At 38.1% G+C, this 16,594-nt stretch overlaps 1 protein-coding gene across 2 annotated transcripts in view; it reads right to left on the reverse strand.

Moving 5' to 3' along the window:
• Nucleotides 1-10,818: 10,818 nt before the first annotated feature.
• Nucleotides 10,819-16,594, reverse strand: part of INPP4B (inositol polyphosphate-4-phosphatase type II B) — an 802,990-nt gene continuing 797,214 nt past the window's right edge. For both annotated transcript variants that reach the window (XM_078069264.1, XM_078069263.1), the window contains one exon: nucleotides 10,819-16,591. In XM_078069264.1, coding sequence (XP_077925390.1) covers nucleotides 16,466-16,591 — 126 coding nt within the window. In that variant the 3' untranslated portion in view covers nucleotides 10,819-16,465. The remainder of the gene's footprint in view (nucleotides 16,592-16,594) is intronic.

A 16,594-nucleotide genomic window follows, 5' to 3' on the forward strand; every position in this document is an offset into this window, starting at 1 on the left:
CACCAGGGCAAATCATTTTTTAATGCACCTTCACCCATATAACAAAATAAATTTTAGTAATAATCAGGTAAAAAACAGTAACAATCATTTTCCTAATTTGCTCTCTAGCTTTAAAACTAGTAATTAATGTAAAAAACATTATGTTTCATTTTTAAAGATTTTTCTTAAATTCAGTAAAATCTTACATATATGATCAAAAATTTGCATTTTCAAAAAGTTAACAGTAGGCCTCCCAGTTCGCATTATGATAATGTTTTAAATTTTAAAGAACTTTATTCAGGTGGTTCTGTAGAGTGACAATTGGGATGACTCAAATTTTGATTTTGTCTCTTACAATCGCCGTGCGATCATTGTTTGTTTTGAATCTAATGCTTTTGTGAAGGAACATACAGTGTAACAGGAGTTGGAGACATGAATTTTAACAATTCTGAACTGTAAGGAACTTACACATAAGACGAACACATGTAACTGAGTCCACTTTTGTCAGAGACCAGTGATATAACTGGGAGTTCTCTGAATTCACGTTTATGTAACACACAAAGTTTATTAAAGGATATGTCATAAAATAGCTAATTTGATGCTGACCTATATTATTAAAATTAACAATATGATCAATATTGACTATGATCAATTGTTTAGAACTTAAACCAAGACAAGAAAGTTTTGGGGAAAGACTGTTTGCCCATTGACATTGTTTAGAATTTCTGGGGACAGAGTTATAATAAAAATCTGACCATCTTTTCATTTTTTTGTTTTTTTTTTAGTTGTTTTTGTTGTAAGATTCTCTATAGACAGGGCATACTCTAATTTCCTTCCCCCAGGGCAGAATGCTCCCACCTCCCCATCTGTGGTATATCACTGCCTAAAAGTAGAATGGCTGGCCATGGGGTACGTGTAATGTTCAGATTAGTAGATACGGCCCATATCTGTCAGTACAGTAATTTAGATTTCTACTACCAGTATATGAGACTTCCAGCTGTTATTTTGTTACCAATATTTGACCTGTCAGGTTTTTAACGTTAACCATTCTACCTGTATATGGATTCTCAACGTGGTTTTAATTTGCATTTGCTGAATAACTAAGGAGGATAAGTACTCTACATACTTTTGGATATCTTCTTTTGTATCCCTAACTGGATTACCTGACATATTTTCTTTTAATGGTTTACATATCGTGGGAACAAGTACTTTGCTCATTATAAATATTGTAAATACCTTGTCCCATTCTGCATTATTCTTCTAATGCTCTTAATGATGTCATTTGTTGAACAGAAGTTCATTTTATTTTATTTTTTTATTTTTTTTTATTTTTTTAAAGATTTTATTTATTTATTTGACAGAGAGAGACACAGCGAGAGAGGGAACACAAGCAGGGGGAGTGGGAGAGGGAGAAGCAGGCTTCCCGCGGAGCAGGGAGCCCGATGCGGGGCTCGATCCCAGGACCCTGGGATCATGACCTGAGCCGAAGGCAGACGCTTAACGACTGAGCCACCCAGGCGCCCCTAGAAGTTCATTTTAAAATAAACGCCACTTATTAACATTTTGTTCTGTGGTTAGTGCTTTTATGTTCTCCTTAGGACAGAAGTTCTTCATCTTAACAAAGACAAATTTATCAATGTTTTCTTCGATGGTTAGGGCTATTGTGTCCTGTTTGAGAAATCTTTAGCTACCGCTAGTCATAAAGATGATCTTTATTATTTTATAGATGCTTTAATTCTTTTTTTTTAAGATTTATTTATTTATTTTAGAGAGAGAGTATGTGCGAGCAGGGCGAAGGGCAGAGGAAGAAGGAGGGAGAGAATCTCAAGCAGACACCCTGCCAAGCCCAGAGCCCATCTCCGCGCTCCATCTCACAACCCTGAGATCACGACCCGGGCCGAAATCAAGAGTCTGATGCTTGCTTAACCGACTGAGCCAGCCAGGCGCCCCTAGATGCTTTAATCCTTTACCTATCACATTAAGGTTTAAAAAATCTTCCTGGAATTGATTTTTTTTTTTTTAATGTAGGGTAAGGCAGGGGTCCACCTAGTGGACAATTCCCTAGTGCCTTCCCTAGTGCTCTGCACCCACCACATTTGCGAGCAGTCAGGTAACTGAGTAGATGAAATGTAGCCCATATGATTGTTTTTTTCATCTAAACTTGCACTAGTACTGAATTACCTTCCTTGTACATTAAATTTTTGTATTTCACTGTGTGTGTACTACGTATTTGTTCAATTTATGAAAGTTTGCCTTGATTTTTTAGTACTCTTTGCGATTCCATGTGAAGTTTAGAATCAACTTGCCAATTTTCACCAAAATACCTGCTGGGACTTTCCTTGGGATTGCTTTGAACCTATAGCATTGGTCTTGTGTGTTTCTGTTATATTGATTTTTTATATAAATATAAAATAAAAAATATATATATATTCTTTTCTTTTCTTATTGTGCTGGTTCGGACCTCCAATATAATTCCGAAGTGTACAGAGAGAAGAACATCTTTTCCAGGTGCCTGTTACAAATATTTCACCATTCAGTATGCTGTAAGTTTTCAAGGTATCTCTTTATCAGGTAAGAAGTTTCCTTCTACTTCTAGTTTGTTGAATTTTACTCTACTTTTTTGACATCTATTAAGAAACCATATGATTTTACTCTTTTCTTCTTTAAATGTGGTAAATTATATTGACTGAGACCTGAATACTATACCAATCTTACATTCCTGGAATAAACTCAGCTTCTTTGTGATACATTTTTTCCAAATATCTTAATTGATTCAGCTGTTGATACTCTGTGCAGATATTTGTATTTATGATAATAAGGATAATTGGCCAGAGATTGTCTTTTCTTGTAATATTTTTGTCAAGTATCCTGATCACAGTTATGCTGGCCTCAAAGAACATGTTTGAAAGTGTTCTATTTTTTATATCCTTCAGAAGAGTTTTTGTAAGATTGGTGGTTTTTCTTCCTTTCATTTTAAAACAGTTTATTGAGTATAAATTTTATACAATATATGGCACTTAAAGTGTATAATTTGATGGGTTTTTACCTATTATCTATCTATCTATCATCTATCTATCTATCATCATCTATCTATACTTATTTATCATCTATCCATCTATCATTGATCTGTTATCTCTATTTACCTATCTATATCATGAAGCCATTGGCACAAGTAAGGTAATTTACCACCCCCAAAAGTTTTTGGGTGCCCTTCTATAATCCATTTCTCATTTCCAAGCTTTGTCTTCAGGCACACACCTGATTTATTCATATCACTACAGGTTAGTTTGTATTTTCTAGAATTTATATAAATATAATCGTATAGTATGTGGTCTAATTTTGTTTGCGTCTTACACTCAACATAATTGCTTTGAGATTTATCTACATCCTTGTCAACACTTGGTATAGTGAGTTTTTTAAACTTTGGCCATTCTAGTGGGTATGTGGTAGTATCTCTTTGTGGTTTTAATTTGCATTTTATTTTTTAAAAATTTTAATTAATTAAAAAAATTGGCATACAATCTAAAAAACGGACACACAGTAAAAGTCACTCTTCATTTTATACAGATCATGGATTTTGACAAATGCATAGAGTACTCTATATACCACCAAAATCAAGATACAGTGTAGTTCAATTACATCTAAAAATTTCAACATGTTCTCCCTTTGCAGTCAAACCTTCTTCTCAAATACAATTCTTGGCAACCACTGACCTTTTTTCTGTTCCTACAGTTTTTATTTTCCAAAATGCCATGTAAATGAAAGCATAGAGAATGTGATCTTTTGGGTCTTTTTTTACTTAGCAAAATGAATGGGAGATTCGTCAATATTGTTGTGTAAAGAAATAGTCCTGTGCTTTTGTGTTGCTGAAGAGTGTTACAATGTATGGATGTGCCACAGTTTCTTCACCCATTCAGGGGCTGAAGGATATTTGACTTGTTTCCAGGTTTCGGCAATTATAAAGTTTCCACAAATATTTGTGTACAGGTTTCTATATGAATAAACATTTTCATTTCTCTTGGGTAAATACCTGAGAGTAAGGTGATGGGGTTATGCACTAACTATATGTTAACTGCATAGGAAACCATGAAACTCTTTTCCAAAGTGACAGTATCACTATGCATTCCCACCAGCGGCAATGTATGAGAGTTCTAGTTGCTCCACATACTCAAGTGGTATCTCATTATGGTTTTGATTTGCAATTCTGTAGTGATTAATAATGTTGAACATCCTTTCATGTGTTTATTTGCCAGCCATATATTTCCCTTGGCAATGTGTCTATTCAAATCTTTTGCTCATGATTTTTTAAATTGAGTAGTTTGTTTGCCTACTGTTGAGCATTGAGAGTTACTGATAGTGTTAGTTGCAAATCCTTTGTTAGACATATGATTTGCACATATTTTCCTCTAGTCTGTGGCTAGGCTTTCTTTCTCTTCACAATGTTAAAGGCAGAACAAGTTTCTAATTTCAATAAAGTTAAATTAATTAATTCTTTTACTTTTATGATTTGTGCTTTTGCTATTGTATCTAAGAACTGTTTGCCTAACCCGAACTCAAAAATATTTTCCTCTATGGTTTCGTCTAGAAGTTTAATAGTTTTACATTTACATTTTGATTTATTGTTGTACAAGGTCTGAGGTATTCATGAAGGCTTACTTTTTGCATGTGAACATCCAATTGTTCCAGTGCCATTTGTTGAAAAAACTATCCTTGTATTAATTGACTTACCTTTGTGCCTTTGTAAATGGTATTGTTTATTACACTTAAATTGATTATTGTTAGAAATAGAGAAATGCAATTAATTTTTGTATATTGATCTCGTGTTCTGCAACCTTGTTAAATTCATTAATTACCTCTTTGCAATTACTTTGTATTGCTTTGTAATTACTTTATATTAACTTTTAATTCTTTTTTTTCTTGTTGTCTGGTTTTGATGTCAGGGTAAGACTGGCCTCATGGAATGAGTTTGGAAATATTCCCTCTTTATCAATTTTCTAAAAGAAAATGTCATATCTGTAGGTAGGCAAATAGCAAATACCAGAAAAAAAAGAAGCAACGTATTAGCTAAACTCTGCATATCCAGTGGTGTTCACACTCACCAAATAAAAAGCTACTGACTGAATGGCAATTTGTGTAAAGTATTATGAGCAACCACAAATATTATCCTAGAGGATGCTCCTCATCTAAAAACATGAAACAGAGGTGAAAGGATGTTTAGCCCTCTATTTTATTTCTCTTGAAAAAAGAAAATCAGTGCAAGTTCATATTTTTCTTTAGGAATAAGTCAGGGGCTTCTGAAATAAAACCATATTCTAGAGGCAATGCATGTTTCCGAGAATCCTTGCATTCGGGTGAATTCACTCCTTGTTCATGAAGCAGACAAGGGGCACACATAGAGAGAGTTACGCTATCTTCAGTTTACATATGGCCAAATGAAAAATAACAATGAACTGATTCATTCAGGGTTAATGGCAAATCCAGAAACCATTAAACCTCTTACCTCTCAATGTAGTATTATAGTTGTTTCCTTAGTTACATTTATTTCAGTGAAATGACTTTTCATTTTTATCTTACTAGTGACTTTAGAGTCTAACTCCAAATAAAATGCAATTTTACAGTAAAGTAATTCTTATCAAAAGCAGGCTGCTTCTCCTATAACCCTACCTCTTAATGGTAAAGCCCTGAGAGTCCTGGTCACAGGCCTCTTTCTCATTGCTCTCACTCCCCAGATGATGTGGGTGTCCGCTTTTCCCATGTCTCTTCCTTTAGGGCATTGCTCTTTGCCAGTATCATTTAATGTGGTGAGCTATCCTTCAAAGTGCCACACTTCACCTGCCATAGAAGTGGAGAGGTGGCCCATACCGGGCCCTCAGAGTCTTTTCCCAGGACACAGTGAGTGGACAGAGTCCTTTTGGGGATCAATATGATTGCTGGAAGAGAAAGCACCTCTTTTTTCTCATGAGACATAAGTTAAAATACCATGTAAGCCTGGAACTGGCAGAGACTTTCTGAAATATTACAGTAAGATAGAGGAAAGAGCAGCCCCCCGCTCCCCCCAAGAAAATCCATGGGTGTGGGAATAGAGAAGACAGAAATGAGAGAGAGAGAGAGAGAGAGGAGAGAGAGAGAGGGAATGAGAAAGAGAACTGAAATTATCATTTAAACGTCAGGTGATAGATGTGCCTAAAACCGCACCCTTGCTCTTTTTCCATTTATGAGTCAAGAAATTGCCTTTTGGGGGCACCTGGGTGGCTCAGTCATTAAGTGTCTGCTTTTGGCTCAGGTCACCATCCCAGAGTCCTGCGATGGAGCCCTGTGTCTGGCTCTCTGCTCAGTGGGGAGCCTGCTTCTCCCTCTGCCTGCCACTCCCCCGCTTGTGCTCTCTCTCTCTGACAAATAAATCTTTAAAAAAAAAAAAAAAGAAGAAATTGCCTTTTGTTTCAGTTAAGTTTTTTGCCACTTTCAGCCAACAAGTGTTGACTACCATTCTAAGTGTTTGCATTCATTTACATGTGCTGACAGCTTACACTACTCTATTCCCACTTTAGACTCTTGTCTGAACCCTAGATTCATCTCCATGGGCATACCTGAATTTTTGCTCGAATTGGATGACTTAGGCAGCTAAACCTACCATGTTCGAAGCCCAACAACTGGTTTCCCCACAGACCTACTCTTCCACCTTCTGCATCTCAGTGTACCACCACCACTTGCCAGTCGCTCAAATCCCCTCAAACTCCCCCACTACCAACCCTCCAGCAAGTCCTGCCATTCTCACTCCCCGAATGTTCCATGGATCTCTCTGCTTCTCTTCGTTTCTCCTGTCTCCACCCCAGCCTAGCACCATCTCTCACTGCCTGCAACTTCCTTCCAGCTGCCTCACCACGTTGTTTTGATTCCTCATAATCCAGCCTCTGCATGGCACCTGGAGTGATCCTTTAAAAATATAAACTAGGTCACTTTCGTTCCCGGGCTTGGAACCTTGTAATTTCTTCTTCTTTTTTTTTTTTTTAAGATTTTATTTATTTGACAGAGAGAGAGAGACACACAGTGAGAGAGGGAACACAAGCAGGGGGAGTGGGAGAGGGAGAAGCAGGCTTCCCACTGAGCAGGGAGCCTGATGCGGGACTTGATCCCAGGACCCGGGATCATGACCTGAGCCGAAAGCAGATGCCTAATGACTGAGCCACTCAGGCACCCCACCTTGTAATTGCTTCTAATTGCACATAAAATAAAGCTTGAATTCCCTTTCCTGGTCTAAAAGCCTTTCGCTAAGTCTAACCTCATCTCTCCCCCAGCCCTATACTCTGTGGTTCACGCACTGGCCCCAGGCAGACTCTCTCTGCTTGTGGGTCCCTCCCTTTCCTGGGTGATCCTCCTCCTTTATGGCTTAATCTGTGATGCCTTCTCAGAGACCATCCCTGACCACCCTTCCTAAAGCAAGGATACCTCTCACCTACACCATGATTCTCTGCCCAAACTCCTAGATCATTTACTTCCTATCAAACATGGTAATTAATAATTACTATTTTTTAGTTGGTTTCCCCTTTGTCTGCTTCCATCACTAGACTGGACAGTAAGGTCTGTGAATGGAAGAGCCATGCCCCTTGCCTGCCACTAAACACGCTGCTCCAAGTGCCTACCAGCCACATGGACACTGGAAAGTATCTGCTAAATGAGTCAACGAAGAAATGTACAAATGGATGAACTATACAGGGCATGGTAAAGAAAAACTAGAATAGCGGAGACTAATTCCATTTAGAGTGATGTAGGAAGATTGTTTTGGAAGAAGAAGCGTGTGAGTTAAACTTGGAGCAATAGATTGGGGAAAGGAAATAGCTCAGAGAAAACCTGGAAGAGAGAGAGAGAGAGAGAGTGTGTGTGTGTGTGTGTGTGTGTGTGTAAGGGACACGTATGGTGTATGCAGGCTCCTAGTGTGGTTATGTATGGAGGACAGAGGTGCAGGAGATAGAAAGTAAGCCTTGGTAGATAAGGTGAGGCCAAATCGTGGATGTCATTGAATCCCAAACTTCATTTAGCTTGGACAAAGCTAGAGTTCTGGGGACAATAAAGGCTGTGTATGAAAGAAATAGCTGTGGCCAGAAGAAAGGGAAGTAACATAGGAGGTGATGCAGTGGTGAAATGTATAGACCTAGTGACAAATGGAATGTTGATATATTGACGGAGATGGACGAGTTAAAGCTGATTGGAGCTTGTAAACCTGTGTGACTGGGGGACAGACACATGAACGGACAGGAAAGCTGGGACGGCTGTGTGTGAACTGGGAGGAGAGCAATGAAGGTATGAACACCCTCAAACAGATACATTCAAAAATGGCCAGATGATACTGGAAAAGGTGGCACCAGAGTCCAGCTGAAAAATCAAAGGTAAATAAGTTAATCAGCAAACAACTCCTGAAAAGAAATGTATTGAGTATGTCCTATAGACTGAGGGTATCACCAGTCAGGGTTTAGTGTGGGAAGAGAATCCAGTCCGGTTATTTCTCGCAGAGAAAAATTGAATATGTGTAATATGGGGAATTCGATGTTTCTTTAATCATGGGAATGACTGGAGGAACTTCACATCTAAAGTGGACCCTCGTCAATCTTCTGGCTTCAAGCACCTCTGGTCCGGCTGTCAGGAATTACTATTGCCACCCACAGGCCTGGAAAATGCTCTGCTGTGACCACTGTGGAGATCACAGCCACCCCTACTAGCAAGCTGGGGAACTGGCAGTAGATATGGGAGTCCAACAGCTGCTCCTGCAAAACGCCTGTCTGCCCACACCGGTGCAGAAGGGGTAAGTCACCGCCTCCCTCCTGGCTGTCTTCCTTCTGCTTTCCAAATATGGTGCCAGAGGTCTCATGGGCAGAACCCATATATCCTGAACTGTCATGGTAAGTGTCCTGAGAACATGGAGTTTTAGTCAGCCAGCCCTTTAGTTGCAGATGATTGGGCTTCGGGGGACTAAACTAGGGAGGGAATGGGTGCTGGGCACAGGGCAAAGGGCTAGACCTACACTTTCGCACCTCCTTTTCACCAAGAAATACTAAGTAAGTCTTACTACACCCCTCTTTTACAGATCAGAATGTGAAGCCATAGAGGAACTTGACATATGTCTGCATCTAATTGGGGAAGCCAAGATCTGCATCCAGACACTGTGACTTAAAAGCCCACATTCTTTAGCCTGTGCTGGGGTTTTCTCCTTAGAAATAACAGTTAAAGACCTCGAAGGAGAGCATATCAAATGAGCAAAGACGAATATTGAGTCTAGACTTTTGGACTGGACTTCCTAAATGGAAGGAACAGGCAAGGGAAGCAGAAGGAGTAATTGAGACTAAAGAATGTTCAGAACTGAATGGCAGTGTTAAGAGGCCACACTCAAGGTCAGAGGAGGTGAACCAGCATGAAGGAGGTGGTGGCTTATGGTCAATTGGTTTAAAAACTGAGAAGCCACCATACTAAGTGAAAAACAGATCATTATCACCGTTGCTGTCACTAAATTCTGAAACTACAGACAAAGTCCTATGGATTAGGGCTCTAGAGACTAAGTCACATGGATTAGGGCTCTAGAGACTAAGTCCTATGGATTAGGGCTCTAGAGACTAAGTCACATGGATTAGGGCTCTAGAGACTAAGTCACATGGATTAGGGCTCTAGAGACTAAGTCACATGGATTAGGGCTCTAGAGACTAAGTCACATGGATTAGGGCTCTAGAGACTAAGTCACATGGATTAGGAAGTGGAAGGGAGCTCTTGACACTTGAGCACCACATTCCTGGCATTCTACCCCAATACGCTTTCACGATCGTCTCCCTTTTCACTTAGTATTTATTTAGAAAACTGGTTCTTAAGTCACCTTTATTCATCAGGACCACTGAGAGAACAGAGAACTCAGTGTTTGTTGCCATAGTGACCCACAGAATCATGCCATGTGGCTACTTTTGCCTAGAATGGGTGCATGGCATGAAATGCTTCAACTACATCCACCCATCCTCCTGATTCTACCTTCTGGAGATACCGAAATACGGCCCTGGAGCACATTTTCTGAGTCTTTTGTTGTGTTGTGACTTTGAGTGGGAGTGTCACAACAGTCAAGGTACCTTTGCGTGGAGGTTTAAGACAGCAGAGCACTCCTGCTTCACTGAGGCTGTCTTCTGGTTTGACGGCAGGCAGCATTTTGCCCTAATTCGTTATGCATTGTCCCACCACGGGGCTACCTACAGATTGTTCCTGCTCAGATGTAGAACAACATGTTAGTACGAACATATATTAATGATGATGACATTACAGAAGAGGAATGTTTCTTGCTGCAGGATCAACAATGTTCTTGAAATGCTCCAGATGGCAAAACTCCATCCTTTCTTTACATGCAAGCAGGGGCCTCATTTGGTTAATTTTTTGGCAACAAGATATAATTACAACTGTGGAATGTGCGTTCTATCAGCTACTATAATGAGTTATGAACGATCAGATCCAACTAGCCTGTAAGGAGAAGTTAGTTCATGTGCTCAAGTGACTCCACCAGCATGTGGGCTACAAAGATCAGTGATTTGCCCAGGGTTGAAGCATTGACATCTGGTTCTTGAACTCTTTTCTAAATTGTGGTTGATCTTATTCCTACAGAATGGCAACCCTTAAAGATGCATTCTGCTAGTGAATATGAGACTAACCTAGAATCGATGTAAAATTTGCACTGTAATTGTGGTCTAGCAGAAAACTAGTCTATTCTCTTTGAACCATTGTTTAGGATACCCTTCTGCTATTTTAATTAACTTTTAGACATTGCTACACTGATGGAAACGAAAAAAAAAGTGTGATAGGGAGAAAAAGACAGAAACATAAAAAATAAAAATCACATTTATTGAAACAAAAATATACACACAATGTACAATGAATATGGTTTACACGGAACAACAAAATAAAATGATATTTCTTCAAATGCCAGTATAACATGATCTAACCTATCTGTGCCCCATTTCCTAGGAATACACATTATTGGCTCATCTAGAATATATACTTAACATAAAAAGAAAACAAATGTCAACATTTCAGATAAGTACCACAAGAATCTGAAAATTAGATGTTAGGTTAAACAAAATAATAAAATATTCACACGAGAAGTATATGTGTACAAAGAACACACTTGTGCAGGAAAATGGGAGTGTCTCTCCACTTACACACCTGTGGAGCCTGCCTTTGAAAAGTTTTAAAGTCCTTTGACATGAAATATTTTTTAAATATGGACAGTGATATAAAAGCATCACAGGACCTATATAGATGAGAAAGCAATCTCGCCAATATGTGAGTCAGTATTTCCTGCTAGACAATGAAACTGTACCAAGTGATCATTAAAGATGGACTGTTGGATTATGCCCTTTTGTGACCATAGAGTAATTTCAATGATTTTAGGAAGCTCGTGAATATATTCATGCTATGAGTAGGAAAGTGCAACATCATCTTAACGAACTCGATTTATTAAAGATAAACAAGATCTGTCTTATCAGGCAACATTGCTTGTGTTAGGTCTTCTCTCTCCTGATATTCACTCTGGGTAGTATATTTCATTGTGAGCCATGTTTTCCTTTTTTGATTGATAATTTTAAATGTTCACATAATCTATGATATTCAAGCTGAGGACAGCTAATTGCACGTACAATTTATTTTTTTGGCTAATACTACCTTACAATTTTTTTTCCTACCTCCTTGTTACTAGTAGTCAGATAGGCTTTGTTTCTTTGACATCAGAAATGCTTTAGACTCTCTTACTTGCTTAGAAATAAAATTCAAAGACTGATTAATGTGCACCATGACTCAGAAAGTAAAAATCCAAATTTCCATACCTTAACTTTATACCTAATTGGCCCACAATATTTTATCTAAACTGATTTTATTTTCCTGTTCTTAAAGACAGTTTTGCTATCGGTAGCATCTGTTTGGGTAGAAAGTTCTAACTTAAAAATGCCAAAGAAACAAAGGATATAATATATTGGGACTTTCTTTGCAAAGCAATAAAATATAAATATGGGGAAAAAAGCAAAGCTTCTGCAGACTGCAGCTGAGCTAAATGAATGTCAATTCACACTAAAATTGTCAATCAACCACACAACTCTCAGCAAATCATTCTCTTCAGTGGTGCATAATTTGTAAAGCCTCCAGCTATTAGGGATGCTTTGTGTTCAACACACTTGCTTCCCTCCGTAACTGCTGATCACAGTTTTTCTCAGGCCAGTTTCTTAAATCTGTGATAAACGTTAATTTATTTCCTAAAGATTACAAAAGGTGCCCTTGCATATTGAATTAGACAACTGATATGCCATCCTGTTTGGAAATCAAACATCTAAAATGTCTGTGGTGTTTTAACATACTGCCAGAGTTTAATTTGCTTAATCTAACCGTGTGGGTTTCAACTGAACTATACTTATTAGAATCTGGACACAGTGATATGTTACTGTTTTTTCTGCTTTTAGCAAATGCTAAAATTATAAACTTAAAAATTTGTACTGAAGCACATTTTCAGGGATACTCTAATTAGGCTAACATTTCTCTGAATCTAGCCCACAGTTGTTAGTGCTTACACTAAGGCTGCATTGTTAAGATCTCCCTTGCAGAACATCAAGAGAGATACATTTTTAAATGCATCTGTATGATTATATAATTTAATTATGAATAACATATAAATACCAAATATTACTTAGAGTCTAATAGGTGTCTTTAGAAAGGGGAAATCCAGAACTGTGGTCATCTGAAGATGCCTGATTGCACTTAATACCATATTAATAATTTTATAATGCTTCCAATTATTTATTATTTGCTGGAGAAAAAAGTGATGGTAGCATTCGGTTGTGTGCTGGTAAGTGTTTAACAACTAGCTTTCCAGGAATTAAAAGTTCCAGTTTGCAGCACTGGGTAATTTCTGCATGTAAATACTCCCACTGTAGTCAATTTCAAGCTACCCACGTGGTGTTCCTGGATGTGGAGTCAGGAAGAGATGCACAATAGCACATGATGATATAGTGTTTCCACTGTGCAGAGACAGTGGACATAAATAATCACAGGTAAAGAGTAAAATGAAGGAACATAATTAGGAGGTGGTAAGTTTTGATTATTATATTTGTTTTTAATAAAATTCATTCAACTGCTTTTGATAACTTAGTATTTCATGATGGTGTATTTAACAACTGGCTTACAAAATTCCTGAAAATTTAATGATCAGCTCTCATGAGTCTGCATGAGTCAGTTCTTGTGCACCACTGGTATCCTTTCTCCTTGGCATGTATCATACTTTACATAAGGAGGGGCTTGATTTGTTGGGAAGGAAAGCATTATTCCATACAGATCTTTTTTCTTTTCCACTCTGAGTCTTATTTTATGCAAAATACCATATGTAGTTGAGGGGGAAAAAAAAAAAGGAAGTATCTTCCATCCAGATGCTGGCTTTTAAGACTTCACAGTTTTTCAGAAACAACAACAACAACAACAACAACAACAAGGATTTGTCTTATAAAGTGAGAACTGGAGGTTAGTCACATGGTATACTGCTCTAATTAGTTGGTTGGTCATTTTAGCACAATTTGTCAGCAGGATCAAATGCTGGCTCTGACTCACTGGATTACTGGACTGACTGAACACCAAAGGATTGTTTTGGCAGGATATAAACAAAATCCAAGACAATATTTACAAAGGAAAAAAAAAACCACACGAGAAATTAATAAATGCATCCAGATGTGGGTCTGCTTCAACCAAATATCTGAAACTTTTATGTTCAGCTGTTTCGTGGAACATTTTCAGGCTCTGGGTCTTTTGCCACTGGGTCAAACATAATCAAGATTTCACCTTCCCTTGTTTTTAAATATGTTTTCTATAGAACTCTGCAAATAGCTATACAGAACTCATTTCTGCATTTGATAACATTAGAGGGGAAACATATTTTTAGCCAAAAAAATTTTTATATTGTTTGGAAATGTCATTTTCTTGGTTCAGTTTCTGGTTCAATCTGATATCTTGAAATAGGCCTGCTGGTGTATATTTTAAATAAAAAAAGAGACAGAGGAAAGCATGACGAGGCTGTGTTTGTACCAAGGAGATTTTAAAACTTTTTAACATATGCTTTTTGATTTAAAAAAATGTAATAGCTTAAGAAATAGTGAGGTGGATTTCCAACAGTACTTGGAATAGCTCTCAGGAAAGGAGCAGTATTGCTGTTGGTATGAAACATGAATTTTCTTGGTTAAATCCACGTCTAACGGTATGCACAGATACACAGGCTTTGTATAGGGAAAGGCAGATGACTCTGCTAATAATAAAAGAAAACTTCTATGCGTTTGTATTACAGTAAGCTCTAGCCTTTGAGACTTCTCTATCAGTACTTATTAAAAAAGAAAAAAATATCTTTGGGATATCTTCCCCAAATAGAAGACCCTACTTATTGGTTTTCTAGTAAATAAATATTTTTTCAGTATTTGAGTCAAGAGTTTTCATTTTTAAAAATATAAACAAAAATGACTGTTTATAAGAGTATTTACAGGATGATACATTTTCATTTAAGGTCTCTTGGAACACGGACCACTCTTTGATATACTGAATGAGGCTTCATCGTTACTCAAGAACCTCTGTCATCCCAAACCTCTTTACCTTAAATCCAATGGGATCATGGAAATAACCACAAATCCTACCATTTTCAAATAAAATTGAACAATTCAAAAATTATATTTAATCACTGAAATGGAGAAGGAAGCATAAAAGGGAGAACACCACGAAACTTCGTCTGTAAATAGATCTATAGTACACTGCATCTTTTTATTAAAAAACCTGTAAACTGTTTGTCAATGGCCTCAAATATAATGCCCACAAGTCAGTAGCTAAAATAATGGATTGAGAATTCTAGTATTAAAAGCCCCAAACGGTTATCTAAAATTTGTAGTAATCTGAAAAACCCAACATGAACCTAGAGATCTGTTTGGAGTCCTTAGTTCAACACACATCTTAGCCAAGAAGCTGTCATGCTAGCTTGGAAAGCCTCATAATATCATCCACTGAATGTGGTCACAGCCAGGAGATGTCTATGTAACAGCCCTCCAGCATTTCCAAGGGGAGATTTATGCTCTGGCTAGCATACTCTTCCAATGAGTGAGGAAAAAGAATAAACTCTTTAACATCTGGAGAAAACAGGTTTCATTTATTCAGACCATTATACTCCAAGGTTCAATTCTGGCAATAAATGCCAATTTCTATTTAACGAACTAGCATTCTCCCACAATTTTCATGTATTTTTAGCATGGCAATTTGGAGACTAGACAAGCCACAGGTTAGGAAGGTAAGAAGAGATTTTAATCATGGTTCTAAAATTATCTAGCTGGATGATTGGGGTGCATATCTTCCTTGTGCTTTAATTTACCTATTTATAATGACCTTATACAAGATGATGTCTAAAGCAATTTCTAATTTGGAATTCTGGAAAACCTATGGTGCGATTTCCCTGAGAATAAATTTCAAATTCAGGTTAACAGAAATAATTGTTTCAGTTTATCACTAATTACGGTTGCATAGGTCTTAAAATGTTTATTCACACATAGTAATCTATGCCAGACAATGCATACTTCCACCATCCATATTCTGTAGCAAGAGGACTATTGGAAAACATCGCAAAGATAGTTTATTGACTTTTATGAACTTGGCTACATAAAGTTCAGGCTGTTGGGGATTTTTAGGTTTGACATCAGCAGGCTGATCATCTTTCATTTCCTTGCAGTTGCTGTTCCTCCAGTGTTTTTTCCTACTATTCTATTCAACTTTCTCTATCACCACTTCTGTCATGGGGCCACACGACACGAGTCAGAGTTTTGAAAAGATACCACGTTATGGAAAAGTCTCTTCTCCGTGTTGCTAACACTGTCATGTACCTGTTCGGGAGGACTGGTCTTGTCTGGCCTGGAGGACCCAAGTCTTTACAAGCACACCGGCAACCCGCTTCCACAGTCAAGATCATGCGTTCATGCTACCGAATTTTAATTCACTGGAAAAGTATTTTCCGAATCCCACACATGGGCTTTAAGGTTACACGTGAGTACGGCTGTGAAATAACATGTCTGAGTCTCCCTCCCCTGTCCCCTCTCGTCTTCCCTTTGGAGGTCAAGCGCCCCTCTCTGAGTCACCTGTCTTCCTCCTGTGACAACCTACGTTTCCTCAGAATGCCTCCGGCTGAAGGACTCCATGAATGAAATGCACCCATTTTGAGCTGAACACAGCCAGCGAGGGGCAACGCGTTGAAGCTGAGACCTAGAATCACAATGTTACTTAAGATTTTTTTAATGGATTTCATTCAGAGTAATATGCTAATACCTAATCCAAATAATGCCTAGATTTGGGCAAACATCCCTGATCACCTCCCTCCACAAATTCGTGACAATAAAAAAGTTAAAAGGGTGGAGATTATCCGACTGCAGCGTGTTTGTGTTCCTGCTTATTTACGTGTTGGTAAAGTTAGGTGTCAACTTTTCCATAAGTCCCCTCTGGAGGTCGGTACTGCTTGGGGAAAGCCATCAGCTGTAGCATGTTGAAAGCATACTTTCTGCATTTGACATTCTTCAGTACATTCTCTATGCGGCATCCTTCTCTG

This window comes from Halichoerus grypus, chromosome 3 (assembly GCF_964656455.1).
Source record: "Halichoerus grypus chromosome 3, mHalGry1.hap1.1, whole genome shotgun sequence".
Classification (NCBI taxonomy): Eukaryota; Metazoa; Chordata; class Mammalia; order Carnivora; family Phocidae; genus Halichoerus; species Halichoerus grypus.